A 17,451-nucleotide genomic window follows, 5' to 3' on the forward strand; every position below is an offset into this window, starting at 1 on the left:
GAAACCACATGCAACATCAGCAAACTGTGAAATTGCTGAGAGTTTTTTTCTTTTTTCTGGGTGGGTGGGCGTCACATCCCGCAGTGAGAATCCCTGTAACGGATCTCTTCGGCCCCAAATGTTTGCATTTTAAAGCAATTGTTTAAGAAGTTATTTACATAACGGAAAATAAATCTAGGATTTTGCCATATACCACTGAAAATCTTGTGCAAACTTTCTCAGATTTAAACAACTATCCCCGCAATCATCACTCAAGTGTTTACAGAACAGTGTTAGTCGAATGACGTTCATATTTTAAGGTTGCAAAGGCATCTACACACTAACCAGCCCAGTTCAGCCAAGAAGAGAAACTTGTAGACTTCCATCAACCACCCCCGCCCCCCCACGCCCCCCAAGAGGCCAGGCTGGTGGAAAAGCCTTGTAGACTGACAGGGTTCACTCCCTCCAAACCATCCCTAGAACTGATCTCTTTAAATGAAGAGCTCTATAGTGCAATCAAGGCTCTAAACCGAAGTATTAATGCTCCAGCACTAAGCAGTCCAGGAACTGCGCAGAGAGGGAGCAAGAGCCCCGCCCTCTCGTCCCGAAACCACGCCCCAGCCCCATTAGCCACGCCCCCAAGGCACTGTAGTAAGCCCCGCCCCTCGCCCCCAGAAGGCCGGCGCGGAGACCAGCGCGCACGCGCGGGGGTGCGTCACATCCGGCTCCGCGGAGCCCGATTCCGGAAGGGGCCGCGCACTTGTGGCGGCGGTTTCTACGTTGGGGATTCAGTGTCTCTTCTCTGACAGAGCGGCGGGGCGTACGGCAGCATCATGGTCGAGGTAAAGTGCCGCTTGGGAGCTGAGGGATCTCTGGAGGGTCTGTGATGACTCCCGGGGCCCGGGAGTCGGGGGCGCTGGGGGAGACCGGAGACGGCGAGCCGGGCCGGGGAGACGCTGCCGGTTTTTCCTGGGCGCCAAAGAGGGTGGAAGAATTAGGGCTGGGCGGTCCTGACTGACCGGGCAGGAAGCCCGAGACCCTTCCTCGAGGTATTTTGAGCCGTGGCGTGGCGGGGCCGAGCACAGTCCTTGGCCCGAGTCGGTCCCTGGTTGCCCGCCGCCCGGAGGGTCGGCGATGCGGCGGCGCGGTTGGCACGGCTCCCCCGAAAGCGACCTCGTCCCCGGCAAATTCGCCGCCGTTCTCGCGGCTTTGCCGTGTCGTGTCGCCGTGTCGCGGTGTGGGGGGGACCCGTGCTGTCCGCACACGTCCCCCGTCTCCTCGCCGCACGGTCCCTGGTCTCTCCTCCGGCACCCGAGTTCAGACCGTTATCAGGAGTCTGTCCTGGTGCCCTGGCTGCCATCGGGTCTCCTTGCGATCGTCTTCATCATCATCATCATTATCATCATCATTATATCATCATCATCATCATCATCATCGCACACCCGCACACACACATTGACCTGCTGCTGGTCTTGCATTCCCGCTGGAGGATTCTCTCTGCAAAGGCTCGCTCCCTCCCTGCGTCCAGTGCTCCTCGCCGTGATCTTTCCTGGCGGCTCCGTGCTTCCTTTCTCCTGCTCAGCCCTGCTGTTTGGGTTTGGCATAGAACCGGGCCGCGGCGCTCCTCTGCCTCTCCTCTTCCTTTTCCCGTCTTGAGCCCGGGGGATCCTGACCGCTTGTGGTTCTTTGTTGTTAGCTTCTAACGGCGCCGAGCGGGCACGTTAATAGGTGCATGTGCCGACGGGCTGCTTTCGAGGAGGGGCTGCGGCGAGTGGCGTGGGGGTGGTGGGGGGGGGGAAGGGGGCGTTTCTCTTCTTGCATGTTCAGACCCGAAGTTTGACGTCTCCGTGCTTCCCGATGCGTGCGGTGTGTGCCGGTCACCTAACTGCACCTTTCCTTCCTAGGAGGTCCAGAAGCACTCTGTGCACACCCTGGTGTTCAGGTCACTGAAGAGGACTCACGACATGTTCGTGGCGGATAATGGGAAGCCCGTGCCTTTGGACGAAGAGAGGTCCGTGCGCTCGCGTCCACGCCCCCTGGGCTGTTTAAACTGTTGGGTGCTGGGGAAGAGAGTGGGGAGCGCAGGGAAGCCTTTGCATCTGTCTTCGCTAGTGAGTGAAGTTCTGGTGCGATAAGCTGATGTGTTTAAAAATAAATATTTTTACATATTTTTTAATGTGATTAAAAATAAATATTTTTAGATCGTTTACAGTCAAAATCCCATTAGTTATATTGTATGAAGACCCCGGTAATGAGAAGTGTTCCTTCAAGGTGTTTAATTTTTGAGGGGTGCGTGCATACGTAGCAGTACTCAGGGGTTACTCCTGACAGGGCTTACGGGATCGTATGGAGTGCTCAGGATCAAACTGGGGCCAGCCATGCTCCGAGCACCTCAAGTCCTGCACTATCTCACTGACCCCTCGGGTGTTTTATAAGGGAACACTTTGAGGGTCAGGGTAGTGTTGGTTTCGTTTTTGGTTTGGGGGCCACGCCTGGCAGTGCTCAGGACTTGCGCCTGGCTCTGCACTCAGGGCCTGTCACTCCTGGCTGTGCGTGCAGGAAGGACCATTCGAGATTTGGGGGATCCAGCCCTGGTGGACGGTGAGCAAGGCGGGGAGCCCTCTGTATGTGCTTTCAACCTGGCTCTTAGCCTTGCGCAGCTGAATGGCATCTGGCCAGTCCCTCACTCCCAGCTTTTCTCTGTAGGAGGCTAAGGAGTTATGCGTGACGGCGTATTTTTATTCACCGTCTCAGTTCTAGGCTGGGATTCCATTCCATTCCATGTGCAGCACTCCTTTTTTTACTCTTAAAATCTCCTTAATTCCTCAAGCATTTGCAATTAGAAGGTGGACTATTCTTGAAAGTAATGGGACTATGTTTCTTTTTGAAATACTCAACTAAGTAAAATCAGTTCTAATTTTGTTATCCCATAAAGGTTGCTTAAAGAGGTTTTTAATTATCTTTTCTATTTAAACATTTGAATGAAAGGATATTGACTTTGAGTTTTTTTAAGTGACATTAGTTTTTATAAAGTGGTCCTTGATTCAGGAAAAATTTTATATTTGCTGGTTAACAAACTAAAAGACTGCTTTGATTTGATGTTATATGGTGGATTGTAAGCGAAAGTGTGGAAATCCTCCTGGGAACTTAGTTGTTTTTTTTTTTTTTTTTCCCCCACGAATCCCCTTTAAAAATTGGAGCATTTTGTGTGTGATTAGTCAAATGTAAGCAATTTAGGTACTTCCTAGATTTCTGACTATTATTGCCTCTGTGAAGATATTGAAAGAACTTAAAGATGAATTCTTACATTTATGATTTTTAAATAGTCACAAAAGAAAAATGGCAGTCAAGCTGCGTAATGAGTATGGCCCTGTGTTGCATATGCCTACTTCAAAAGAAAATTTTAAAGAAAAGGGCCCTCAGAATGCACCGGATTCATATGGTCATAAACAGTATCCTGCTAATCAAGGTGAGCATGCTGTTGCCAGAAATGTTTGTATGAAATTTGGGGTGGGGGAAGATATACAAGTGTTTAATAGAAAAACTAAATGTCTTACTAGTGCCTTTTCTTCAGGGGCTAATTTGAACCATATACTGCTTAACCATTTATATTAATAGGAATCTTGGTTTTTCAAAGTATAATAGAGTGAAATACTAAGAGCAGATTGTTGATTGAGAGGAAGACATTCTTACACCATTGATTTTAGCAAGTGGCATAGGAAATAGCTACCGGATGTTCAGAAGTCATAACCAATATTTTTATTTGATTTTTTTTTTCTTGAGATGAGTTTAGAAACTTTGAGCTGTCAGTTGACTATTTAATAGCAACTTAATGAAAAGAGTCATTTGTATATAATGAATTTACAGTTGGTGTCTTTCTCCCTTGCTGTCATATTTGTTTAAGCGCAAGAAGTTGAGTATTTGGTGACGGGTACACATCCATATCCACCAGGACCTGGTAAGTCTGCTGTTGTACATTGAAAATGTCTCATTGTCATATATCTTCCCATGAACTAGCCAATAATTCTGTTCCCCTCTGAAAAGTGAGGTCAAGTGACATCCAGGATTGATTTTCGGATGGTAATGGACTCAATATCACAGACATTCAGTTAGCAAACATTCCTAAGCTCTTACACCTTTTTAGGCAATGTGCTAGAAAGGAAAAAACGAGTAAGATAGCTCAAGGCTAAAACAACCTTATTATCTAGAGGTGTAGAGAGACATGTAAATATCAAGATTATAACATTGATAGTATAAGTATAGGTATGTGTTAGGGGTGTGTATGTGTGTGTGTAGGAAGTGACACATAAATGGGATGGCTAGTGTTACAGAGGATGAAAAGCTTAGTATACGTATGTTTTAATAATTTTAGACAGGATCTACCATCCTATCTTAAATGCAGGTGATTCAGTGTTGCTGTTTGTAGTAATTTGGGTTTACTCTTAGAAATAGTATGATAATAACTGGAAATGCCTATTTTTATAGCTGAAGGTAATATTCCAAGATAAGAAAAATTAGACTTGGGGCTGGCGGTAGGGTGGGAGGGGTGGGTGGAGGAGGCTGGAAATCAATCCTAGAGTCTCAAATGTGCAAGCCTGTGCTTTATCCTGAGCTATATCCCAGCCCTCCGAGAAATTTCACTTTATAGTCTTGGACTGTATTATTAATACCAAAGCTGCTTCTAACTAAGTCAAATTTGAATGATGTGGTGTTGAGCAATATATTTTTTTTAAAGTTAGAAAAATGTAAAGCAAAATTTAACTTCATTGTCTTTTCAGTACATGATTCTCTAATATTAAGTTTTACAAGCACATAAATGAAAACAGAGCTGGCTACTAAAAGGAATTGAATGTTTTCCCAGGGGTTGCTTTGACAGCAGACACGAAGATTCAGAGAATGCCAAGCGAGTCAGCTGCCCAGTCCTTAGCTGTGGCCTTACCGTCTTCTCAGGCTAGGTAATGAAATACTCTTCTCCTGACAAAGTTTTGAAGGCTTAATTCACTTTCACTTTTTTCCTTTGTTCGTTGTTCAGTTTTGTTTTGTTTTTTTTTCATTTTAAAATTTGTTTTGAGTGTTCTGTGTTCATGACATTGTCCTTGATCAGTGTGTTCTTACATTCTCGATATGAAAAGTCAGTTTTGCAGACCATGTGACTGGAGGCATCAATCACTTGAGTCTTTCTCTTGCTTTAGGGTCGATGCAAATCGCAGCACACCTGCTGGAAGTGAGTATCGACTTCCGGGGGCTTCTGACCGCGCACAGCCTGCTGGGATGACTACTGTAAGTTTCTCTCCAGTCTGGTTGCAGGGATTGTGTTTGGGGAGGAGTGGGGGCATGAGGGTGGTTTGAGCCATACCCGGTGATGCTCTTGGCTTTACATTCAGGACAATCTAGGGTGCTGGGGACTGAAGCTGGGTTGACCACATACAGTGTAGGTCTTAACCTGTACACTGCTTTTCTGACCCAGGTTTCTGAGTTTTGGAGATTCTGCTTTATTTTCCTATATCCTAAAATTTTTACCTTAAATGTTAAATAAGTAAATATTTTTCTTGAAGGTGTTACACTAGTAACCTGAGCTAATTATTAGTTGCTCTAAACTTAAGCTATTATTAAATCAGTTTGGTAACATAGAAGTTGTTATTCTGGAATTTGTATTAATGTCTTTTAGTAAGAAGTCTCTTCAAGCTGAATTCATTTATAATGTTAGAATTGAATGCTATTAGAATTATAATACTCGTGTTAAACACTTTTTTAAATATTTAGAATTGCATGTATTTATCTTTTTATTAGAGGAAGCTACTGTTCACTGTTACAGAAAGAATAGCTGAAAGTAGGCCGTCTATCTTACTCAGCAGTTATTTGAAATAAGGACAAATTTAATTCTCAGCTTATAAGCAGGTGATTTGGCTTTATGAAGTGAATGAACTTATCTCCTCCTGCTGCATTTTTTCCATGGGCTTCCATTTGCAAGTCTTTGACGAGGTTTTTTTGCTTCTTTCGGAAGATGTAAGAGATTCTAGGGGGCAGGTGCTTGATGAGTTTAAATATTCTTTGGTTGGATAAACAGATGCCAGCAGATGGTATATCAGCTGTTACTCTGTGTAAGATAGTGCTAATGGGAACAGGGAGATAGCTCAAGTGGTAAGGCACATGCTTGGTACATTCAAGGATTGATTGGATCCCGGCACTTCATGGCCCCCTGGACACATATTCCTGGTGCTGGGGGCCCCTGACCACCGGACAGTCAAGCCCACACCACTGGATCAAGAGTAGCCAGAAGTGCTGGGGAGCCAGACACTTAGTGCCTGAGATCAAACTCAGGCTTTCCATCAGCTGGGTTTGGGCACAGCTTGCACTCTCTTTGCAGCCTCTTGAGTATATTTTCTGAGGAGAAATAGAAGAATGTCTGTCTTGTCTTTGGAGTGCTCAATTGATACTACTAAAGTAACACGTTGGGAAAAAAGGCAATTGCATTTACTTATTCCTAAAATAATAGTAGGAACTTATGTGGAGGCATTTACTGTTCTTTAAAAAAAATTATAGCTGTTAAGCATCATTATTTGTATTCTGCAACAAGGTACAGTGGTTACATAATTCTTGCTTAGGGTGAGTTGGCCAGTTATTGGCAGAGCCGGGATTTGAAGCCCTACAGTGATTGTGCCCTTAACTTTTGATATACTGCCTTTGTAAGATCTTTGAAGTTCCTTATTGAAGTTAAAATTATCAGATGGGAAACACACTGCTGACTAGAAAACCCTTGACTACTAGTTATGATTGGAGTGGGCCCCCATGATCCAAAACATAGGTATGCTTTAAATATCACACTACTTACTCTCAATTTGGTTTTGGGTTTTTTGTTTGGGGGCCACACCTGGTGGCGTTCCAGGGTTACTCCTGCTCTGCACTCAGAGGTCACTCCTGGAGATGCTGAGGGGACCATATGGGATGCTGATGCCAGGGATGGAACTCAGGCTAGCAGCATGCTAGCCAAACACCCTACCATCTCTATTATCATTTTAGCCGGCTACTTTAAATTTTTTAAATCTTGACTCTTCAAGGACTCTCGACTGCACAAGAACAAGCATAATCCGCTGACAATTTTTAAAAGTTGAAGGTTCTTTTTAAACCCAGGAACACCAGTTTATGCCTTTTGCTGTCATTTTGGTTGTATAGAGTGATACAAACACAGACAAGAACTGTCCAAGCTTTAGGGTCGCCTGAGCAGCCAGGAGTGAGCTCATAGACTGTTTATTTATTCTATACAGTATCACCCACCCCTTGTCCTCAGCTCCCAACAGGTGAACTGAGTTTAAATTGACCGATGCATTAAGCAGTTACTAGACTCATCAACATGTAATAGGAACATCAAGAGTAGAAGCTGGGATATTTTGCATAGCCTGTCCGCAGGCACCCAGTAAGCATAGAGTAATATCATGACAATTTCCTGTTGTATTCTTGCCTGGGCTCCTGTTTGTGGCCCTCCTCAAAAGTTTTGTTCTGGGGCTGGAGCAATAGCACAGCAGGTAGGGCGTTTGCCTTGCATGCGGCCGACTTCGGTTCGAATCCCAGCATCCCATATGGTCCCCTGAGCACCGCCAAGAGTAATTCCTGAGTGCAGAGCCAGGAGTAACCCCTGTGCATTGCCGGGTGTGACCCAAAAAGCAAAAAAAAAAAAAAAAAAGTTTTGTTCTGTCCTATCCTGGGCACATGATTACTGCCCTAATGTCTAAACTGATTTTACTGGAGGCTGGAGAGATGGGACAGCGGTAAGGTGTTTGCCTTCACATGGCCAACCTGGGCTCAATCCCCGGCATCCTACGCAATCCCTGAGCACTGCCATGAGTGATTCCTGAGTGCAGAGGCAGGAGTAAGCCCTGAGCATCACTGGGTGTAGCCCCCCAAAATAAACAAATGAACTGGTGTTATCAGGGGACTACTCCTACTTTGGGGCTTTTATTAGGAGGACACTTTCCCACAGCTTTGCAGATACAAAATTCTTACCTATGTTGTCCTATTTGTATAAGGAAAACTTAAAAAATTCCTCCATACTAATAACATATACTTATAACTTCTAGGTTATGGAGAGTGGCACTACCAAGAACTCTGCACTGATAGCTAAAAAGGCCCCCACGATGCCAAAACCTCAGTGGCACCCGCCATGGAAACTGTACAGGGTGAGTGACTGCACTCGGCTCACTATCCCCGCTGAGCACTGAGGGGAGAGTGGGAATGGGAAGGGCAGACTGGGTCCTGCTAGTGCCTCCCGGCCAGCATGGGGGAAGGGACACTCCACTGAGGTACCTTTGGCTTCTTGAAGTAAAAGGTGTACTCATATTCTATGACAAAGAGAAGTATAAAAATGAAGTACAATAGGAAAATATGATGAAGAATAGACTCAGTGGAATGAGATGAGGTATACAATATGAGGGCCTTTCTGCGATTCTCCTAATTACCTTTAATGATGACATAGTAAAGTGACTCATGCCTGATCTAAAACAAAATGCCTATTCTAGAAGAACTGCTGCTCTGTGCTTTAGCATAAATTTTTATATTTCAGATGTCATATAGCCAGATGTTTTTCTTTCGGCCAACCCGTACATCAAATAAATTTCAGTAGGTTATAGACTTGGGTAGCCACTCCACAGTCAGGATACAGGTGTTCGCTGGTGGTGAAACACACCTGCTGCTGTTCTTTATATTCACAGCCTCCACCAGCCAACCCCAGGCAGCCAGGCGTGTGGTTTCCACCTTGCAGTTGTAGTTTTTTACGGTCATAAAAAGGGAATCATACAATAGATTCTTTCTGAGACATCTTTCACTTCAGCGTAGTGTCTGAGACTCTTCCAGGTTGTTGGAGGTCTGATGGCCCCCTCCTCCCTACTGGGCACTGCCCCACTGTATGTCCACTGACCACCCATTGAAGTGAATTTAATACTTATTTTGAAATCTAACTGTTAAGTAATTGTAATACCATTTAAAATGGTGTGTGTGGGGGGTGAAAATCATGGTCATTGTTCAAAATTGAAAATAAGTTTTCTGTTTCTATATAATAAAGTGTTTCATCCTACCATTTTTTTCTTTTCATCTAGGTAATCAGTGGGCATCTGGGTTGGGTTCGATGTATTGCTGTGGAACCCGGAAATCAGTGGTTTGTTACTGGATCTGCTGATAGAACTATAAAGGTAATAAGGATAGCAAGAAAAAATAAGTTTGGTTTTGTGTCTGCTTTGTGTAAATTTAACTGACTTTACCTTATTTCCTCTGCTGGGAATTAAATAAAAGTTCCTCTGACTCCTTAGACCTGAGAATGGAGTACAATGTATTGTCTGCCATTTAAACATTCCAATTTACACAATTCTTTCGCAGATAGTAAATGCTGACTACTGACCACTGAGCCTCGATATTTAAGATTTTCTCTTTGGTTACAAAACTACAGCAGATTCATCTCTTAAAACTGGAAAATGAGGGGGAATATGTAAGAACATGCACCCATACCCAGTTGTTTCACTATCAGATATTTGGCCTCTTTTTTAGTGGATGGGGGCACCATACTTGGCAGTTTTCAGGACTTACTCTTGACCCTGTGCTCAGGGGTCATTCAGCAGTGCTCAGAGGACCATATGGAGCACCAGGAATTGAACCTGGGATGGCCACATGTAAGGCAAGCGCCCCACCTGCTGCTCTGACTGTCTCGCCCCACTGTCAGATAATTGGATGAGTTTATTTTTTTTTAGCATTTATTTTCTATGAAACGTGTTAATGCATTTTTTTCCCTGAGTTTTTGTTCTTTGTGTGCAAATACATATAATTTTAAAGTCACTGGGGCTAGAATGATAGTGCCGGTCTCAGGTGCTTGTATGTGGCTCGCCCGGCTTCTATGTCTTGCACCACGTGGTCCCCCACACATTGCCAGGTGGAAGCCCCCAAGCCCTGGAAGCCCCCAAGCACTGCCCAGGTGACCTGCATGGTCCTCAGCCCTGGCATTGAATTGCCAGTGTAGTTGTCCAATACTTGCCAGTGGGGACCTTCAAAAGATAAGTAATAATTGTACAACATATATAATTAGTACCCTGCTTTTGGTTTTTATACTTAAGCTGTTATCAAAGACATATTCTTGTGGAAAAATGAACCTTTTAAATGGTTTATTTTTTCAGTGTTCGCAGGGCTCTGCTAGCAGTGCTCAGGGCCAGCAGGGCTATGATCGGCAGTGCTCAGAGGGATTGAACTCCCGGCCTGGAGCGTGCCAGCTGTGCTCTCTGGGTTGGAGCGATCTCCCCAGGCTCTATTATCTTCTGATTGCTGACCATTACAGTTGTTAATTTTCAGATTTTCTCTATCACAAACAATGCTGTTTAGTAATGTATGATAATACTCTGGACCATATTTTAAATAACATTTGTTTCCAGTGACTGTCTGGTTCATAATACTGTGGGTTCTCTTAGGTGTATATTCATAAATCTATGTATGTCTCATTGTTACCACTTTAAATACCAAGTTCCATTTGGACCAAACATTCCTAAAGTTAACATAAAAGTATGAATTCTAAATGGGTGAATTGATCCTTGCCGTGTGGGAGAGGATCCTTCGATTGTAAATCCTTAAAAGTACTAGCTAGGGTCAGAGAGATAGTACAGGATGCCTGCTTGCGTCCTGACAACCGTGGTTTGAATTCCTGGCACCACAGATGGTTCCCTGAGCACTGCCAAGTGTGATCCCTGAGCAGCACCAAGTGTGGTCCAGAAACAAAAAAAAGCAACCAGGTAGGGCTTTTGCCTTGCACTCGGCCGAACCGGGTTCGATTCCTCCATCCCTCTTGGAGAGCCCAGCAAGCTACTGAGAGTATCCTGCATATGTGACAGAGCCTGGCAAGCTATCCGTGGCGTATACGATATGCCAGAAACAGTATCAACAAGTCTCACAATGGAGACGTTACTGGTGCCTGCTTGAGCAAATCGATGAACAACAGGACGATAGTGCTACAGTGAAATAAAGTACCAATCAATATAACACACAGAAATTAGTCTCTGAATCTTCTAAAAAATTGCATACAAAATAACATGGCTGAAATTTTTCCATACTTTGATTTGACTTGGATAATTTAACACAAGTATTTTTTCTTTTTTATTTTATCAATTTTTTATAATCTTTGTTATCTGTTGTAAAAAGTTCACTAGTGTGAATATGCCTTTTCTTTTCTTTTTTTTAATTCCTGTTTTTATTTGGGAAGGGGGGGTAATTCTGCAAAGTTTTAAAAATCTTAAGCTTATATCTTACTTTTTGAAGAGTTGCTTTTAAGCTCAAGATTCTAAAACTTTGTAGTATTCCAGAAGAAAAAGGAAATATTCTTTGATTGCAGATCTGGGACTTGGCTAGTGGCAAGCTGAAACTGTCGTTAACGGGGCACATTAGCACTGTGCGTGGGGTGATAGTGAGCACGCGGAGCCCTTACCTGTTCTCCTGTGGAGAAGACAAGCAGGTCAAGTGCTGGGACCTCGAGTATAACAAGGTGAGCTGGTGAGGGGTTAATGCATGGCGCGACCTGTTTGTCTTTCTAATCAAAGGAATAGTAACCTTGCTGCTTTACCTGTAGGTCATAAGGCACTATCACGGACATCTCAGTGCAGTGTATGGTTTGGATTTGCATCCAACCATTGATGTTCTTGTAACCTGTAGCAGGGATTCAACTGCACGGGTAAGCAAAGGGAGTTTTGTGTCCTGCTCTAAGTATCGCTCCATGCAGTATGCATATTGGTGTTGGAACCACCCATTGTTGACAGTTCAGGATAGGCGCCCTCACCTACCAGCACCTTGTCCTTTGGACTTGTGCGTGTCTCACCCGTATCTTCAGTTCTTTGGGCTTAACCACATTTTCTTTCCTTGGGGGATTACCCTGCTCCTGAAATGGTAAGAGCATGTTCTGGCCTATCGTGGCTGTTGCCCACTAGCCATTCATCAGCCAACTAACGCTGCTGCCTCTTAGTCTGCGCTCTTCCCTCCTGTGCTCTCCTTCCTGCCCGCTGACGGTTCTTGTCTTTCATTTCTCGTGTATGGGGATGGTTGGCCTCCTGAGTTAGAAATAACAGCATTTTATTGTGGGGTTTATTTTGATGTATTTTTTTTTGTGTGTGTGTGCCATGGTTGTTTTTTAGATTTGGGATGTGAGAACTAAAGCCAGTGTCCACACGTTGTCCGGGCATACAAATGCAGTTGCTACAGTGAGGTGTCAAGCTGCAGAACCACAGATTATCACTGGTATGATTGCCCCATGCTGGTGTCTCCAGTTTATTCATTTCAGAACACATTGCGTCTTAAACATACTTTCCATGTTTATGAAAGTTTTGAGTTCAGGAACCTTTATGACTAGTTTAAGCCTTATTTTGCTTAAAATTAAATGCATCACCCTTTAAGACTAGAAATAATTCCTTCCCTTAATGCATCTTACTGTCACTGTCACTGTCATTCTGTTGCTCATCGATTTGTTCGAGCAGGCACCAGTAACGTCTCATTGTGAGACTTATTGTTTCTGTTTTTGGCATATCCAATACGCCACGGGTAGCTTGCCAGGCTCTCTGCCGTGCGTGTGCAATACTCTCAGTAGCTTGCCCGGCTCTCCGAGAGGGGCGGAAGAATCGAACATGGGTCAGCCGAATGAAAGGCAAATGCCCTACTCCTGTGCTAGTGCTCCAGACCAATGCATCTTATGAGCTTAAAAAATTATGAGTTGTTTCTTCTTTTACTCCGTCAGTGCCTAGAACCCTCTACTTATTTGTTTGCACTTTTTCTAGAGTTAATAATTTGACTGTGTGTCAGGTATTTGCACTCAAAATGTTTGTGAAAAAATATTTTCCCCTTGTCCCTATTTTTCTTGCTTTACGATGATGGAATGTTGCTATCTGTGATATTATCACCTGGCTATTCTTACCAGGGGTTCCACACTGTTTTGTGTGGGTGTCGGGGTTGGGTGTTACTCCTGGCATTGCTCAGAGGTGGTCCCTAGCAGTACTTAGGGATATTTGGTGTCCCATGGATTGAACTGGGATTGGCTCCATGCAAGGTGAACCCTTATCTCTGGCCCCTGTACATGTTTTTTGGCTATGCTTGTACATACACACTTGTCAGGGGACATGTGCTTGTGATGGTGCTCCAGAAATCATAGGCTTTGTTCATATCCATGGGAATTGCCCTCGGTATGAGGCGCAGTGCAGATGGTTGGACTCGTGACCTCACACTAGCAAGGCAGGCCCTTCCCCAGAGAACTCTCCTCAGCCCTGTTGCATTTTAACAATCTTATGTAAAATCCATCTAGAATTATAAAGCAGTTAACTAAGAGGTGGTATGACTTATAACTAGTATATATGTTACTTGTAGATATTTCTTTTTTTAAAACTTATGATCTTTTTTCCTAAACTAAGTTTTAGATGTGTATGTGTGTATTTAACAGGAAGCCATGACACTACAATACGGTTATGGGATTTGGTGGCTGGAAAAACAAGAGTCACATTAACAAACCACAAAAAATCAGTCAGGGCTGTGGTTTTACATCCAAGACAGTAAGTGTATTTTGTTTTTTTCAGTGAAATGTTCTTAGTTGCCTGTTCTTTATAAATATTATACAGAAATGGGTATTTTAAGGCTATATTTGGTCTTTATTTACCTACTTAACTTTCAGTCCTGCACACTTTTGTGTGGACACTTAGTAGTAATCAGACTACCTTGTAGTAATCAGATTCTGACAGAATGACGAAAGCTAGGCCCAGGAGAGGAATGCACTTTAGCACTGTCGTCCCATTGTTCATTGATTTGCTCTAGCGGGCACCAGTAACGTCTCAATTGTGAGATGTGTCATGACTATTTTTGGTATACCGAATATGTCAGGGGTAGCTTGCCAGGCTCTGCCGTGCGGGCGGGATACTCTCGGTAGCTTGCTGGGCTCTCTAAGAGGGACGGAGGAATTGAACCCGGGTTAGCCATGTGCAAGGCAAAAACCCTGCATGCTGTGCTGTTGTTCCAGTCCAGGAGAGGAATAGCTAGAGAGTATTTTGCAAGTATATGATCACAGGTTCACTTCCTCAGTGCCCCACGTCCAGGTGTGGCTCCAAAGGAAAAAGATAAGGATAGTTTTATGGTAAAAAATGAAAATATCAAATGGGATCCTTCATGTCATGCTTGTATCAAGCTGGAAGCTGCTGGTGGCTAGTCTGATTCCCGGAGGTGTGGCTGGACACTGAGCTCCGCACGTCAGCAGTGGGAGTCGTGAGTGTGCCGGGCTTGGGCTCCCATGGCAACGCCTGCCGTGGATCAGGTCACACCCCCAGCTGGCAGGTCACTCTCCTCTCTTCCCTCTCCTTTTCCTTCTTTCTCTTCCTAAATCTTACTTTACTCTCTGTCTTTCTCATCCCCCCCCTTTCTCTCACCCTCTGTTTCTTTCCTTCTCTGCCTTCTCATGACCTTTCTTTCTTGCTTTTCTTCCAAAGGATCCCATTGACTTTACTGACCTTGAAGTGTTTGCCCACTGATTGCCCTGGCTTGTGTGGAGGTTTGAGGACACGGGTGGGAAGGACAATGTAGGACTTCAAATACATCAAAATAATTTGAATATCCGACTTAACTTGGCACAAGTATCTTGATATCTTTCCCTTTTAGTATGACAATATTTTGTTAAAGCTACATAGATGAGTGAATAAACATGCAACATACAACCGTAATGAGCTTTTCAAAGTCAATCAAATTCACTTTGCCATTAATTCTTTCCATTATTATTTCAGTTACACATTTGCATCTGGTTCTCCGGATAACATAAAGCAGTGGAAATTCCCTGATGGAAGTTTCATTCAAAACCTTTCTGGTCATAATGCTATTATAAATACGCTGACAGTAAACTCTGATGGAGTCTTAGTGTCTGGAGGTAAATACAAATTGTATCTTTGTCTCATTTTTCTTTCAGAGAATGAATAAACATTTGTAGAAATTTAAGCCATCGCACCTAGTTTAGCAGAACTTGTTTTATTAGTATGTATTGCATCTGCTTGTGTGGTTTTCACTGTTAGTCATTATACATGTAGCATATTTATATTCCCCCCCTTGAGTTTGTTCCCACAGAGTAAATCTGTGATAAAGCACACATCTATGCTGAGTCGCCTGGAGGTTGATTGTGTATTTTGTGTTTGTCTTACCATCTTGCGGTGCATTTTGAGATGTATAGTACATTGTGAATTGAGCACCCGCAAAAGGAGCCCAGTCAGTGTTAGGAGACGTTTATGTGTCTGTGTCTTTTTAAGATAACTCTGGTTTTGGTTTGGTTTATGGGCTACTCTGAGCGACGTGCTCAGGGCTTACTTCTGGCTCTGCGCTCAGAGATCACTCACTCCTGGCTGGTTTTAGGGAACCACCTGGGATGTTGGGAATTGAACCCAAATCTGCATGCAAAGCAAGCACATGCTATACTTGTCTCCACCCTCTTCAGTGTTTTTAACTGTGGTATTTTTCTGATGCTTGGCTGATGGTGCTGAAAAAGTGTTTTTGAAGCAGAACTGTTGAAGGCATACAAACTTGACCTTGTCTTTCCCTCTAAGCGGACAATGGCACCATGCACCTTTGGGACTGGAGGACTGGCTATAATTTCCAGAGAGTTCACGCAGCTGTGCAGCCCGGCTCTTTGGACAGTGAATCAGGAATATTTGCTTGTGCTTTTGATCAGTCTGAAAGTCGGTTACTAACAGCTGAAGCTGATAAAACCATCAAAGTGTACAGAGAGGACGAAACAGCAGTAAGTTCTCAATTTCACATGCATCTTAAAGTAAAATCAATCACCATGACAGCTCTGCGAGTGTTATCTCATTTTCAAGTTACTAAAATTATCAGGATGGAAAATAATTTTTTCAGTATTAAGCCATTTGTCATATTGAATAGTATCTGCTCCTAGGTTTCTGTATTGGTTTTATTGATGCCAGAAAATCTTCAGATGTTTTAATTTTATTCTGCCTTTGTTTATTAGAGTTACTGATAAAAACTTAAGCACTAAAATTAAGAACAAATGGATAGATGAGGGTGTTCTTAGAATATCAGAACAGCAATTTAATCTAGGATGAATAGCTATAAGTTAAATTTATAGTGAACCTAGTCATTAGATTCAAATAATGCCACATTTGTCAGATATTTATATAATTATCTAAAAAGCTAATGTGTAATTCCCAGTAATATAATTTAGAATAGATACTTTTTTTGGTAAATATGAAGCAAACGAATAGTATTTTATTCTGACTTGCTAACTTTTCTATTTTTAGACAGAAGAAACTCACCCGGTCAGCTGGAAGCCAGAAATTATCAAGAGGAAGAGATTTTAATGTGGCATTGTTTTCTTGGTGGTTTCAGTTTCATTTGTTTTTTCTTAGCTCGGCATTGATGAAGCTATCCAATCAGTTTTGTGCTCTGGCTAGGAATATAAAGCAAAAATGTATATGCTTGGATCATTGCTGTTTTACAATAAACTATCCCTCCCCACCTGTGTCTTTATTTCTAAAATGAATGAATATGAGATCCTAGGAAGTAAATTGCAGTATCTCATAAACAAATTTGTTCAACTGTTCTAATGACAGAATATCTTTCTAGTTTTATTGAACAACCTTTTTTAAAGATGTAATATTACAAGACTATACACACTATTGTGCACTAGAGGATGTGTTTTGAGAGCAGAATTACTTTCAATTCTTTAAAACTGATTCTGTGACCGATAATTTGGGATTAAGGGGTTCAAATTATTGACTATGGTTTATTGTTCTATACTTTTGAGTATGTGTTCTCCAGAATTCTGCATGAATATTGGTTCGGAAATAGGAAAATAGTATGTCTTACAGAAATTCTGTAATAGAATTGGCGATGAAATGCTGGTCCCTAAGGAAAAGGCCTTTGGGTTTTCCTGGGAAGAATTGTGGAGGACTTCGGAGAGTCAGTGGCACTGGGCTGAGCCTGAGAAGGCAGCAGAGGATGATGAGTTACAAAGGGAATGGAACCAGACCAGGAAAACTCACATGTTCTGTGAGCAAAAACTCTGCAACCATTGCATATTGAATATAGCCGGCCAGTCGTAGGGAACGCAATATTTTTTGAGTTTGAATTTTTTTTTTTTTCACAAGGATAACAATACATGTAGCAAAATTTGGGGAAGATAACTTTGGAGAAACTAACGGAGGTCTTTGTAGCAAGGGCTGCAATCTCATGAGAACTAGAAAAACTGAGGTTCTGATAGGCGTTCATCTGATCAGCTTGAGAACCATGTCTTTAAGATTCAGCCTCCTGACAAGAACTGTTATTTCATTTTTTGTAGTTAGAAAAGTTTGAACGATATTTTTCCAAATTAAAAAAAATTGTGCCATGGTTTTGAGGAAGCATTTCCTAATTGCAGGTAGCTCATCTTGCATTTGTAAGAGGGTCCATAATTCCTATAACCATTAGAAGAATCAGGAGATCACGAGT

At 43.0% G+C, this 17,451-nt stretch overlaps 1 protein-coding gene across 1 annotated transcript; it reads left to right on the forward strand.

Annotated features, from left to right (window-relative positions):
* Nucleotides 1–693: 693 nt before the first annotated feature.
* On the forward strand, nucleotides 694–16,479 carry PLRG1 (pleiotropic regulator 1). The gene is made up of 15 exons (XM_055144553.1): nucleotides 694–821; nucleotides 1,884–1,990; nucleotides 3,306–3,448; nucleotides 3,884–3,937; nucleotides 4,841–4,934; nucleotides 5,172–5,259; nucleotides 8,055–8,153; nucleotides 9,069–9,161; nucleotides 11,336–11,485; nucleotides 11,570–11,671; nucleotides 12,129–12,231; nucleotides 13,421–13,529; nucleotides 14,745–14,884; nucleotides 15,552–15,745; nucleotides 16,263–16,479. Exons 1-15 carry the CDS (start codon nucleotides 813–815, stop codon nucleotides 16,320–16,322), a joined length of 1,545 nt encoding a protein of 514 aa, XP_055000528.1. The 5' UTR covers nucleotides 694–812; the 3' UTR covers nucleotides 16,323–16,479.
* Nucleotides 16,480–17,451: the final 972 nt, after the last annotated feature.

This window comes from Sorex araneus, chromosome 7 (assembly GCF_027595985.1).
Source record: "Sorex araneus isolate mSorAra2 chromosome 7, mSorAra2.pri, whole genome shotgun sequence".
Taxonomy (NCBI): domain Eukaryota; kingdom Metazoa; phylum Chordata; class Mammalia; order Eulipotyphla; family Soricidae; genus Sorex; species Sorex araneus.

Excerpts from the sequence above, each read along its gene's own strand:
- PLRG1 (XM_055144553.1), top strand. Across the intron at positions 11,486-11,569 it reads GGGACCTCGAGTATAACAAG|GTCATAAGGCACTATCACGG; the intron begins GTGAGCTGGTGA and ends CTTTACCTGTAG. Across the intron at positions 15,746-16,262 it reads ACAGAGAGGACGAAACAGCA|ACAGAAGAAACTCACCCGGT; the intron begins GTAAGTTCTCAA and ends TTCTATTTTTAG.